Here is a 12,488-nt window from a genome sequence, read left to right on the forward strand (position 1 = left end):
TTGATCTGTGCTATTGTATCCTTCATTTCTTTTTCATTTATTTGTGACCTGATCTTTATGATTTCTTTCCTTCAACTAACTTTGGGTTTTTTTGGTTCTTCTTTCTCTAATTGTTTTAGGTGTAAGATTAGGTTATTCATTTGAGATTTTTCTTGCTTCTTGAGGTAGAATTTTATTGGTATAAATGTCCCTCTTAGAACTGCTTTTGCTGCATCCCATAGGTTTTGGGTCGTTGTTTTTTCATTGTCATTTGTTGCTAGGTATTTTTTGATTTCCTCTTTGATTTCTTCAGTGATCTCTTGGTTATTTAGTAGCATATTGTTTAGCCTCCACGTGTTTGCATTTTTTACAGTTTTTTTCCCTGTAATTGATATCTAGTCTCATAGTGTTGTGGTTGGGAAAGATATTTGATAAAATTTCAGTTTCCTTAAATTTACCAAGGCTTGATTTGTGACCAATGATATGTTCTATCCTGGAGAATGTTCCATGAGCACTTAAGAAGAAAGTGTATTCTGTTGTTTTGGGATGGAATGTCCTATAAATATCAGTTAAATCCATCTTGTCTAATGTGTCATTTAAAGCTTGTGTTTCCTTATTTATTTTCATTTTGGATGATCTGTCCATTGGTGAAAGTGGGGTGTTAAAGTCCCCCACTATTATTGTGTTACTGTCGATTTCCCCTTTTGTGGCTGTCAGCATTTGCCTTATGTACTGAGGTGCTCCTATGTTGGGTACATAAATATTTACAGTTGTTATATCTTCTTCTTGGATCGATCCCTTGATCATTATGTTGTGTCCTTCTTTGTCTCTTGTAATAGTCTTTAGTTTAAAGTCTATTTTGTCTGATATGAGAGTTGCTACTCTAGCTTTCTTTTGATTTCTATTTGCATGGAATATCTTTTTCCATCCCCTTAATTTCAGTCTGTATGTGTCCCTAGGTCTGAAGTGGGTCTCTTGTAGACAGCATATATACGGGTCTTGTTTTTGTATCAATTCAGCCAGTCTGTGTCTTTTGGTTGGGGCATTTAATCCTTTTACATTTAAGGTAATTATCAATATGTATGTTCCTATTACCATTTTCTTAATTGTTTTGGGTTTGTTTTTGTAGGTCTTTTCCTTCTCTTGTGTTTCCTGCCTAGAGAAGTTCCTTTAGCATTTGTTGTAATGTTGGTTTGGTGGTGCTGAATTCTCTTAACCTTTGCTTGTCTGTTAAGGTTTTAATTTCTCTGTCAAATCTGAATGAGATCCTTGCTGGGTACCGTCATCTTGGTTGTAGGTTTTTCCCTTTCATCACTTTAAATATGTCCTGTCATTCCCTTCTGGCTTGCAGAGTTTCTGCTGAAAGATCAGCTGTTAACCTTATGGGGATTCTCTTGTATGTTATTTGTTGTTTTTCCCTTGCTGCTTTTAATATTTTTTCTTTGTATTTAATTTTTGATAGTTTGATTAAAATGTGTCTTCACGTGTTTGTCCTTGGAATTATCCTGTATGGGATTCTATGCACTTCCTGGACTTGATTGACTATTTCCTTTCCGATTTGTGGGAATTTTTCAACTATAATCTCTTCAAGTATTTTCTCAGACCCTTTCTTTTTCTCTTCTTCTTCTGGGACCCCTATAATTTGAATGTTGGTGCATTTAATGTTTTCCCAGAGGTCTCTGAGACTGTCCTCAATTCTTTTTTTTTTTTTTTTTTTTTTTGCGGTATGCTGGCCTCTCACTGTTGTGGCCTCTCCCGTCGTGGATCGCAGGCTCCGGACGTGCCGGCTCAGTGGCTGTGGCTCACGGGCCCAGCCGCTCCGCAGCATGTGGGATCTTCCCAGACCAGGGCACGAACCTGGCGTTCTCTCAACCAGGCGTACTCTCAACCACTGCGCCACCAGGGAAACCCGTCCTCAATTCTTTTCATTCTTTTTTCTTTATTCTGCTCTGTGGCAGTTATTTCCACTATTTTATCTTTCAGGTCACTTATCCGTTCTTCTGCCTTAGTTATTCTGCTACTGATTCCTTCTAGAGAATTTTTAATTTCATTTATTGTGTTTTTCATCATTGTTTGTTTCCTCTTTTGTTCCTCTAGGTCCTTGTTACACATTTCTTATATTTTCTCAATTCTATTTCCAAGATTTTGGATTCTTTCCTATCATTCTTCTGATTTCTTTTTCAGGTAGACTACTTACTTCCTCTTCATTTGTTTGGTCTGGTGGGTTTTTACCTTGCTTCTTCATCTGCTGCATATTTCTCTGTCTTCTCATTTTGTTTAACTTACTGTGTTTGGGGTCTCCTTTTCACAGTCTGCAGGTTTGTAATTCCCATTGTTTTTAGTGCCTGACCCCAGTGGGTGAGGTTGGTTCAGTGGCTCATGTAGGCTTCCTGGTGGAGGGGACTGGTGCCTGTGTTCTCGTGGGTGGGACTGGATCTTGTCTTTCTGGGGGGCAGTGCCACGTCCAGTCGTGTGTTTTGGGATGTCTGAACTTAGTATGATTTTAGGCAGCCTCTCTGCTAATGGGTGGGGTTGTGTTCCTGTCTTGCTAGTTCTTTGGCATGGGGCATCCAGCACTGGAGTTGCTGGCCTTTGGATAGAGCTGGGTCTTAGTGTTGAGACGGAGATTTCTTGTGGAGCTCTTGCCGATTGATATTACGTGGGGCTGGGAGGTCTCTGGTGGTCCAATGTCCTGGACTCGGCTCTCTCATCTCAGAGGCTCAGGCCTGACACCAGCCTGAGCACCAAAACCCAGGAAACTTTTCTAGGCCTTCTTGCCTCTGGCAGCTCTATCTCTCTTTGTAAATTCTGATTCGTATTTGTAAGCCACGCGAAAGTCTTGCCAATCGCCACCAGCCCTGGCTCTGCTTGTGCCCTCAGTAATGCCGCAGACAGAAATCGCTAATACTTTTACTTACTGGGACGTTTCATGTGTTCTTCATTCCCCCACTGGCAACCTCCAAGTTTAACTCATTTGATGCAAAACATTTTTCCCTAAAAAATCTCCAGTTCGGCTCTTAGGCTAATCTTATTTGGGTCCCTCATTTTTCTAGGACTGAGTTTTTTTTACGATGATCCCACAGCCGGTTGCTATGTTATATAAATTAGAAAGTGGCACCCCATATCAGTGGATAAATGACAATAACACCCAATTTTGGAAAATTAAAAATTTAACTGGCTCTCAAAATGAGGTTGAGATGGGGTTTTAGCCTCTATGTCAGCACATCTATTCATCATTTTAAGGTGATGGGATTGTTCTAAAATTAGATGGTGGTGATGGTGGCACAACTTTGTACATTTACTAAAAAATCACAAAGATTGGAAGAGTAGTTGCAAAGTCAGCATCATGACCTTAAGGCCAATCCACAAAATGTTCTTGTGAGCAATACTGTGCATGGATTGACAGCTGACAATATTTGGCTTCTGAAATTAGGAGAGTCCCATATGGTTATCTGGATGATCGTACCAGTATGCATAAGACTTTGCAAAAACTATAGAAACATTCATTGAATCTCTGGAAAAATAATCTCTCCAAGTAAAGAAGGATAAGCTTCTGAAGATATTCCACAGCTTGAAAAATAGATATTCACATGACTCAATAGGTAGATCCTGCTGTTTAACTTGCCTTTCTATAACAGAAAAAGAGCTTATTCAATCGATTGTGTGTGTGTGTGAAAACCTGAAAAGAGTCACAGCATTTTTCCTTTCATGAGAAGCCATTTAAGACTGAAAACAATTTCTGTGGGCATTTAACAGCTCATTACTTTTTACTGATCAAAAGCAATGAGAGTTTATTTATTAGGAAAAATAGTAATTTTATGTTATTTTTTAATTTGAGATGGAAAATCTTAAAAATCTAAGGATAAATGAAACTGGTTCAAAAAGACTCCCAAGAGATGTCATGTGTGGATTTTCTGCTAATTGCTCTGCATTCTTACTTTTAAAAACTCATTTGCCAAGATCTCAATACCCATGGCAATATGTAGAAGTGATGCTTTAAATTCTTGAGTTACTTTTGTTATCATGTTTAGGCAGTTGAGCATTTTCCAGTTTTTAAAAATACTTCTTCTTACTATACCTGCAATTATATCTCCAATTCATAATAGTTATGGTGGTTTTACTCAATTACTCTTCTCCTCCCTCACAGCCCTTATATTAAAAGCAAAGGTGTTTTTAAAAAATACAGCGCTGGGGCTTCCCTGGTGGCGCAGTGGTTGAGAGTCCACCTGCCGATGCAGGGGACACGGGTTCGTGCCCCGGTCCGGGAAGATCCCACATGCCGCGGAGCGGCTGGGCCCGTGAGCCATGGCCGCTGAGCCTGCGCGTCCGGAGCCTGTGCTCCACAACGGGAGGGGCCACAAAAGTGAGAGGCCCGCGTACCGCAAAATAATAATAATAATAATAAGTTTTATATACTTTTGATATTTTCCATACGAAATGTTAAAAAATAGATAGTTACTTTCTAATTACATCTTTGCTCTTTAGAAGCTTTGTGGACTTGGGCAAGATGTTCTACCTCGTTGAATTTCTAGTCCTGTAACTGAGTAATGCTATAATAAGACAAAACCTGTAGAAGTTGTAGAAAGATCAGAGGTAGTACTATATATGTAAAAACTATAGCACAGTACCAACCCTGAAGTCAGTAAATGGTACACATGATTTAATTCCTGAACCTTTGCAAGGAGGCATTTATACTTTTACATGAGAATTTGATGACATATGTAGATCTCCAAATACAGTGTCATGCTTACAATAGTCATGGAAGTATAAATTTGAATTCCTAGCACTCTTTGTCTTGCTCTAACCAACCACAGTCAAGGATTATCTGAAAAGCGTGCTGAAAGAGGCCCTTACAAGTACACTATCTGGATATCAATGTCCTTTGATACTCCAAGGACACTGGAGTATCATTATGTATTTATCTAGAGGTGCTGATTGTAGATATTTATTTCATCATGCATCGCATTCACTGATACCTTTGTACAGTTCATAGTCACACATTTCTGACTGTTCTCCCATTAAGGATCTTATAGATGGAAAGATTCTGAAATTCATTTGAGTTCTTGTTTCTCAGTTGCAATTTCTTTATAAAAGGCATTATTTTAATCACCCTCATCAGCTATGAGGAAAGGTAGGCCCTGTATTTGGTAATTCTAGAAAAGCCAATGGAACACAGAACAAAGAGATCTTTGAGAATAACTTCTCTCCAGAATTAGCTCACCACTAGTGGTGTTCAGAAGAAATGGTTTCTTTTTTATTGTCTTTTTCTCCTATTTTTCCACAAATATATGGGATTTCATAGATATGGCATGAAGTGATTATGCTGTGATACTAGGCAATAATACTTTCTTTCAAAACTTGAGATCAGTTGTACGTTCTTTCCTTTCTGGAGTTAGAAGATCAGGTTAGGACATAGACTAAAACCAATAAGCAAGTAATTATTACAATGTGATGTGTAAATCACTGTGCTGCTAAATCTTGGGTTATTCACTCTCATTCATTCATTCACGAGGCATTTAGTGCAAAGAACTCTGTGAAGGTCTTCCTATAGACTAGGCATTATAGACACAGCAATAAAAATGTTTAGATGCTTTCATGGAGTTTGTAATCTAGTAGGAGGCATAATGAAACACAATGATAATAACAAATGCAGAAATCACACACATGTTTCATTAACTACATTTTTTGGCATGTGCTGTGGAAGAAGGAAGCCAGGTTACATTGAGGGTCTATATCAAGGGTACTTAAAGCCAACCTGAAGCCTAATTCATCACTGAGACTGTGCCAGTTATTTGACTGCTGGCACCCAGATCCATCTTCTGATGGTCCAGTGCTCTGCTCTTCACTGTAAGAGGTACTGACCGAACAGATCCTGTATCATCCAGAGTTTGGCTGAGTTCAGCTAATGGGAGACAGCGGCTGGGGGGAAGGAGATTCCAAGTTACGTTACTCATCTCCCTTCTTTTCTACCTCAAGTGGCATTTCTGTAGCAGCTGAACCTCCTCAGTGTGTCTTCAGCTCCCCCTTATTTCATTTGACTTGTTGTGATTCTGACTTTTTAGTGAACTCCAGGATGACCATGGGCTCCAGTAATTCTGCATCTTCCCTTTCTCTCTTTGCTTAGTGTCAGTAGAAACTTCCTTTTGTTGTCAATATTTAGGTTTCCTCCGCTGTTTGGCTTCTCAGCATTTTCTATCATCTTTGTTACCACTGTCTTGCATTACATTTCCTGTTTTAAATAATCAGAGTGATATCTGTTGTCTTAGTAGGTCCTTGGACAGTTGAATTGAGAGCAGAGAGAATTTTTTATTTTTGGTTGAATCTTTTCAAAGCACTGTGCTAAGAATTTATTATACAAAATAAGAAAATAGTCAAAGGAAAGGAACAAGCAATCTCTAAAGAAGAAACACAAATGACCAGTTAATCACCTGAAAAATGTTGCATCCTATAAAGTAAATTATAGTGAGACATCATGTGATGTCCATCAGATTGGCAAAGATTTTAAAAACATAGAACGATAATACCCTTTATTGGCAATGGTGTGAAGGGGCACAGTCATATAGTTCTGGTCAAATTGCTACAATCTTTTGTGAAGTAATTTAGCAATTGAGAACAGAGAGAATTTGAAGCAAAGAATTTTTCTCTAAAGGGTCCTATTTAAAAAAAAAAAAATTACAACTTGCATCCAACATAGTTTGTATAGCAGAAGAACTGGGTGTGAGAGATTGGCCAGCGTGGTATCATAGAAGGTGAAAATCACTATGGAGAAGAATAAAGGAGGTTGAGGAACAGAGGAGAAAATTAGAGAAAAACATGCTCAGTGAAGGCCTGACTCTCTTGGGACATTTGAGCAGATTTGAGGCAGATGGTGAGTGAGTCCAGCATTCAGATATAGGGGGGTGGGGCAGGGGGTAGGAGAGTGTGTCAAGAGAGGGAAGAATAAGTTCAGTGACCCAGAGGTGAGTCTACCTGTGGTGAGTTCAATGAGCTCAACAGGAAGGAAGCCATTGTGACTGGGAGTAGTAGAGTGAAGTGGATCATGGCTGGAGTAAAAGGAGATGAAATCAAAGAGATCAAGGAGAGGCCTTACGTTTGCATTTACATAGCTTCTCTAAGACTTTTTCAAACATTGAGATTTCAGTTTCCTTTTATATAAAATGGGGATAATAATATCACTTACCTCACAGGCTAATAGTGAGAATGACACGACAAAGTGCTTAACATAGACCAGACACATAGTAACGGTGTCAATTTTAAAATAATAATAATAACAATAACTATTATTATTGCCTCTTCTGGGTTTTCTCTTCCCTTGGTGCTGCCCTCCCCAAAGGAGATGGGTTTGCCTTGGTCCACACAACTTACCTTGGAAGATGATTGTTGACTTTTAGGGCAGAATCAGTGGCTCTAAATCAAAGCAGAACTTGCTCTCTTACCTGAAAAGGAAACTAACTTAATGGATTACTGCTGTATTCATCAGAGGTAAATGGTGCCAAGTATAAATTGTCACTTGCCACCTGCCTCTACAAGGATTAGGTCACTAGCCACTGCAGTCGCCGATCTTCAACACGCCCTGGAAGAAGTTCAGGGCAGAGATCAGGAATGAGGCACTCTGTGCTCTGGGAAAAACTGGCACAACAGGTCATCAGATAGAGATTTTCAGGAGAAGATTTTATGAGCCCAAATTCTTGCATCTCCTCCTACCTAGAAAAGCACTAAAATCATTAACGGTGACATCTGTTCCTCATGACAAGCAGCAAACCTCTGCCGACGGGTGCTTGACTGCATGTGCCCCCCTCACTAAAGTCAAGTAGAACACTGACCTTCCCCTCTACCTTTCTGTAACCGGTACCTCAGAGCTCTCTGAGATGCTCTATCCCGGGCTATAGTCCTCATTTTGCCCCAGATAAAACTTAACTCACAACTCTCATGTTGTGCATTTTTTTTTCAGTTGACAATGGTAAATTCCTTTGAGGGCAGAGGTCGTGTCTTCAGTGACTTTATATCTGAAGAATCTAGCAACGAGGCTATAGTAAAGTCTTAATGTTTGTGGAATGGAAGATGAATGTTCTCATCCACCCAGGCTATCTCATTTGGGGAAACAATAAATTTGAAGTTGCCAGACTTCACTCATACATAACTGAAGCAACAAGTCTTACTCATGTTGGGATATTTCTGGGTCAGTGAATCTGATTTCTCCAAACCACAGTAAAGCCACATCTATAAACAAAGGCGATCTGAATGTTTAGGCAGTTATTCAAATAGTGATCACTATTTATGCGAGAATGATTCCATTCTTCTTACTCCGTTTTCATGACAGTCGGATTTCTTTTTTTTTTGCCTGAATTATTCGTTTCTCAAATTTATTAGTCACCTACTCTGTACAAGGCACTGTTCCCAGTACTGATTGCCTCAGTTATCTGTTTGATTTTGCCGGTGAAAATAAAGCCAAAGAGATACTGAAAATCCACTTTCTCATTCCAAAGTCCTTATTTAAAAAATCAGCAGTTGGTTTGTGTTCAAGTGTTACTTTGTAAGTGCCCCTCATCTGGTTCCTTTATTTCTGGGGCACTCACTTTAATATGTTCAGATCACTAGCTATTCCTGCTGTGTAACTTTCCACCTACCTACCTCGGGTCTGTCACTGTCTTTTACAGGCTTTTAAGCTCTCTGCAGAACGATCAAATAATTAATGGTATTAAAGATGTCGCAGTAAAATTGTTATCTATGCTGGAAATGTTACTTGAGTAAAGAAAAGGAGAAATTTTTAATTGGAAGTCTTGTAGCTGGAAACCTTGACAGGGCTGGGGATTTGCGTTTCTTTTTATTTATTGGAGTTAATGCATTTTAGTTTAGGCAGTATGTGTTTCAAAATTACAAGGACATTTCTGTATCTTGTAGATGTCCTTCGGAGATTTGAAAGCAGAATCTATGCTTAACCAAATAGCTTTTGAAACAAGGGGGAATGAAGAGTTTGTTAACAGGGGCCAGGCAGTTTTGAAGAAAGCAGCAACTGTGGGGTTTTATGAAGGGTTCTGTAGACCAACTCCACAGCTTCCTAACCATAAAATTATTGTATGCAAATTACATAATTTCTTTCCCCTCAGTACTGTAAACCTTAAAATGGTATTGATATTCTTTCCTTAAACGTTGAAGTAGATTCAATGAATCATTGAACAGTATACCTAGTTTACAATGGATTAGTTTTAGTCTGACTTCTTTCCCCTCTTCCTTTCATGCCACAATGAAAAAGGGATGAAATGTGATTGTGAATGAAATTTGGGAATTCTCAGTACTCACCCCAGTTTGAAACCAAAAAATTCGGCTATAAATCTCCTAGAGTTCATAAAGTTCATCTCCATTTTTAACATGAGCTGTACATATACAGACTCTATCCAGCAGTCTTCACCGTAAATGCAGGTATGCTATACCCATTTTACAGACCAGGACTCAGGTTCAGATCGTCTAAGTTACTTTCCGAAAGTCATTCTGTGCTTTGGCAGCAGCACTGAGTATTTGGGATTCCTGACACGAAAGCCTCTTCTCGTGAATTGAAAGGACATTGTGAAGGTCTTGATGAGTGTCATGAAGAAGTTACTCTCAATTTAAACACCCTACAAGTTGATTTCATTCCTGCAACTTGCTTAGTTCTCACACAAACCTTCCCACCAGGAATTATTATCCTAAGCTCACACTATAAGAAACACTAGCGCAGTGTCTTTGCTTGTGCATTCTGGAGTCAGACTGCTTGGGTTTGACTCTGGCTTTGCATTTATCAATTAAGTGCCTTGGGCAAGTTGCTCAACCCCTATGTGCTTCAGTTTTATCATCTGTAAAATGGAGAAAATAACAGTACTAGCCTAAGTGAAGGCTAATGATTTTTTGAATATGCGTAATTGATAAGCTAGGAATTGTGGTGAGTCCTTCTAAGCGTCATCTCATTTAGCTATTATCATATTTGTTTTTATCATATACTATTTTTATTATGTGCTATTTTATCATGTACTCTTTCCTTTCTTATGGTGAGGAAAATCAACAGCCTCCTTTGGCAAATGAGAATACTTCACCCCATAAAGCTAGCTCAGAGGGCCTCATATCCACGTCTTTTTGTCCCCAGAACTCATGTTCTAAGCACTTTGAAATCTCTTCTCAGAACAAACTTCCAAACTATGCTGGACCAGTAGAGGAAGCAAGGAGGTGGACATGCCTATTCGTGTTGTCTTTTTCCCTTTATTATGTCACATGCAAGTGTTATCTCCATCATCCCAACCTCTCTGCCAGAACAGCTAATTTATACCCCATTCATTCAGATGAGATGCAAGCCAAGGATGGAATTACTGCATATGTGCCCTTGGAAACTCTAATGAAAGAGCCTAGCTTTCTTCACCTATGAATATAAGGACTCAAGGCAGGTACAAGCAGCAATTCTCTGTATGCTCCTAACCTCCTGCAGGGACCAGACTTGTCTGCAAAGCAGTTTGTTTTTAAAGCAGTTTACAAAGGAAGAGTTTGCTCCTTTTTTCCAAGTGCTTCCTTTTTCATGCTGTTGGTGGACCACTGAACAGTTGGAGGAAATGAAATGTGCATGCTGTCTGGGAGACCTCCCAATGCAGCAATCCCGAGGCCTGAAGGTAGCATCCCCCCGTGGCTCGGGTTTCTGCAGAATGATCCCACTGAGACGACAGTGGAGTTGTGAAGATTTGAACAGCATGAGTTCCCTTCTGCTCTCTCCCAAGCTAGGGAATACTCTGTACGGAGGGACCTCAGGTTGATTGACAGAGAAAATGCAACTCAGTTAAAAAGAGCATTTTCCCTCTTCCTGCCTTTTAGTGGATGGGCCACCCTTAACATCAATTCAGATGGTCCTTCTCATCTTCAAAGTAAAGTTTTCAAAGGTGTAAGAAATCTTAAACCTATTTTATGCCTAAATATTTTCCAGCCAAAGTTCTGCAGTGGGTTTGGGGCAGTGGGTAGGGGGAAGAAGAGGGGGGTTTTGAGGGGGCAGGAGAACTGCCTTCTGTGAGCTTATGTTTACTTCTAATTCCAAGTATTGCCTCTTTCACCCCCAAGCCATGCACTTCGAATGTCTGCAATATGTAACAGCCTAAGTATAGAACCCAAGGGGTGAGAAACATAAGTGATGGGGAGACAGGGTAGAGGGGGCTTCACTGAATCACAGATTGGCAGTTTGTTTCAAAATGAAGAGGTGTGGTTCTCCACTTCATTTGACAGTTCAAGAAACCGGCATCTTCTCTGTTACCCAAAACAAGATTTCATAATGAAACACTAAGGGCTTTAGAATAAAAATGATTGGAGTTTGAATATTAGCTCTTCTGTGACCTTGGAAACCTTCACATGACTCAACTTAAATTTCTACATATATAAGATGGAGCAAGGAATACCACCTTTTCAGGATTGTCATAAAGCTAAAATGAGATAAGATATATAAAGTACCTGGTCCATAAGAGGCATGCAATTAACATTAGCCAAACTGTACCCCAAGCTCCATTTTCTCCCTTGAATCCTCCCCCTACCCCCAGCACACAGACCTGGAATTCTGCTTCCACCATTGAATTAGCATTTATTAGCTTTGTGATTTCAGGCAACAACTTAACCTCGACCTCACTGAGCCCTAGATACTATAGCTCTAAAATGAGGATAGCAATATCTCCTCATGGATTTTTGTGGGGGAACAAACAAGGCAAGAAAAGTGAAGCCATTGCTTTGTAAGCCAAGAAGCATACATACTGTGTTTTTATTATCATTGTAGATTTTGTTTTGCTTCAATGATGATAATGATAGCCAGCACTTTGGTACAGATGAAACATTTATTGAGTCCTTCTAAAGATTTTTATAAACATAAATCACAAAAGTTCTATGAAAATGGCTTTACTCATTTTTTTTTAGATAAAGACTGAGTTTTAGATAGTTTAACTAACTTTCCCACGGTCACATCACTAACACGTGTTACAGCTGAGATACAACAATCTAAGCATCATCTGAAAGCCACTAATCTAGACTGCCTTCCACTTTCTGGGAACTTGAATTCATGTTAGTTAGCCAGTTAAACTATAACTGTCTATGTCTGTATTCTTACTGCCATTCCACTGAAGTTGACATTCTTTGGGATGTACAGGAGCAAGAAAGTATGCTGGACATTTGTTGAATAATGGATCATAGGGGATTTATACTGGCATGGTGGCAGTGCGGTATCCATATTCTAAAGATGATCAAGTTGCCTGGGTCAAGCAGGTCTCTGAAGTAGCTAACTTTTGGGGGCATTATTGAGAAGGAGGTATAAAGATAGGTTCTAAAGGTTCATTGTGCTTCTCCCTCTTGTCTTGAACGTTGGATTCTTTATTGACCCTTGTTACAATTTTGTCACTACTGACTTTCTGAAACCTTGGAATAACTTGGCACAGTGGTGGAAGTTATAAACCCCCCACCCCCCGCTAAAGGAGTTTTCTCACACGTAGAGATGACACTAAAATGGTCTCTCTCATCTATAT

At 39.4% G+C, this 12,488-nt stretch overlaps 1 protein-coding gene across 4 annotated transcripts in view; it reads right to left on the reverse strand.

Annotated features, from left to right (window-relative positions):
* The window catches only part of CDH8 (cadherin 8), a 386,150-nt gene that overhangs the window by 22,877 nt on the left and 350,785 nt on the right, over nt 1-12,488 (reverse strand). The window contains exons 11-12 of one of the 4 annotated variants that reach the window (XM_067717876.1): nt 7,345-7,415; nt 4,955-6,208 (exon numbers count right to left, since the gene is read on the reverse strand). The exons of the other annotated variants lie outside the window; for them this stretch is intronic. Of the exons in view, the coding sequence (XP_067573977.1) occupies nt 7,387-7,415 (29 nt within the window). The 3' untranslated portion in view covers nt 4,955-6,208; nt 7,345-7,386. Of the gene's footprint in view, nt 1-4,954; nt 6,209-7,344; nt 7,416-12,488 lie in introns of those variants that run through there. 4 annotated transcript variants of the gene reach the window in all.

This window comes from Pseudorca crassidens, chromosome 20, assembly GCF_039906515.1.
Source record: "Pseudorca crassidens isolate mPseCra1 chromosome 20, mPseCra1.hap1, whole genome shotgun sequence".
NCBI lineage: Eukaryota > Metazoa > Chordata > Mammalia > Artiodactyla > Delphinidae > Pseudorca > Pseudorca crassidens.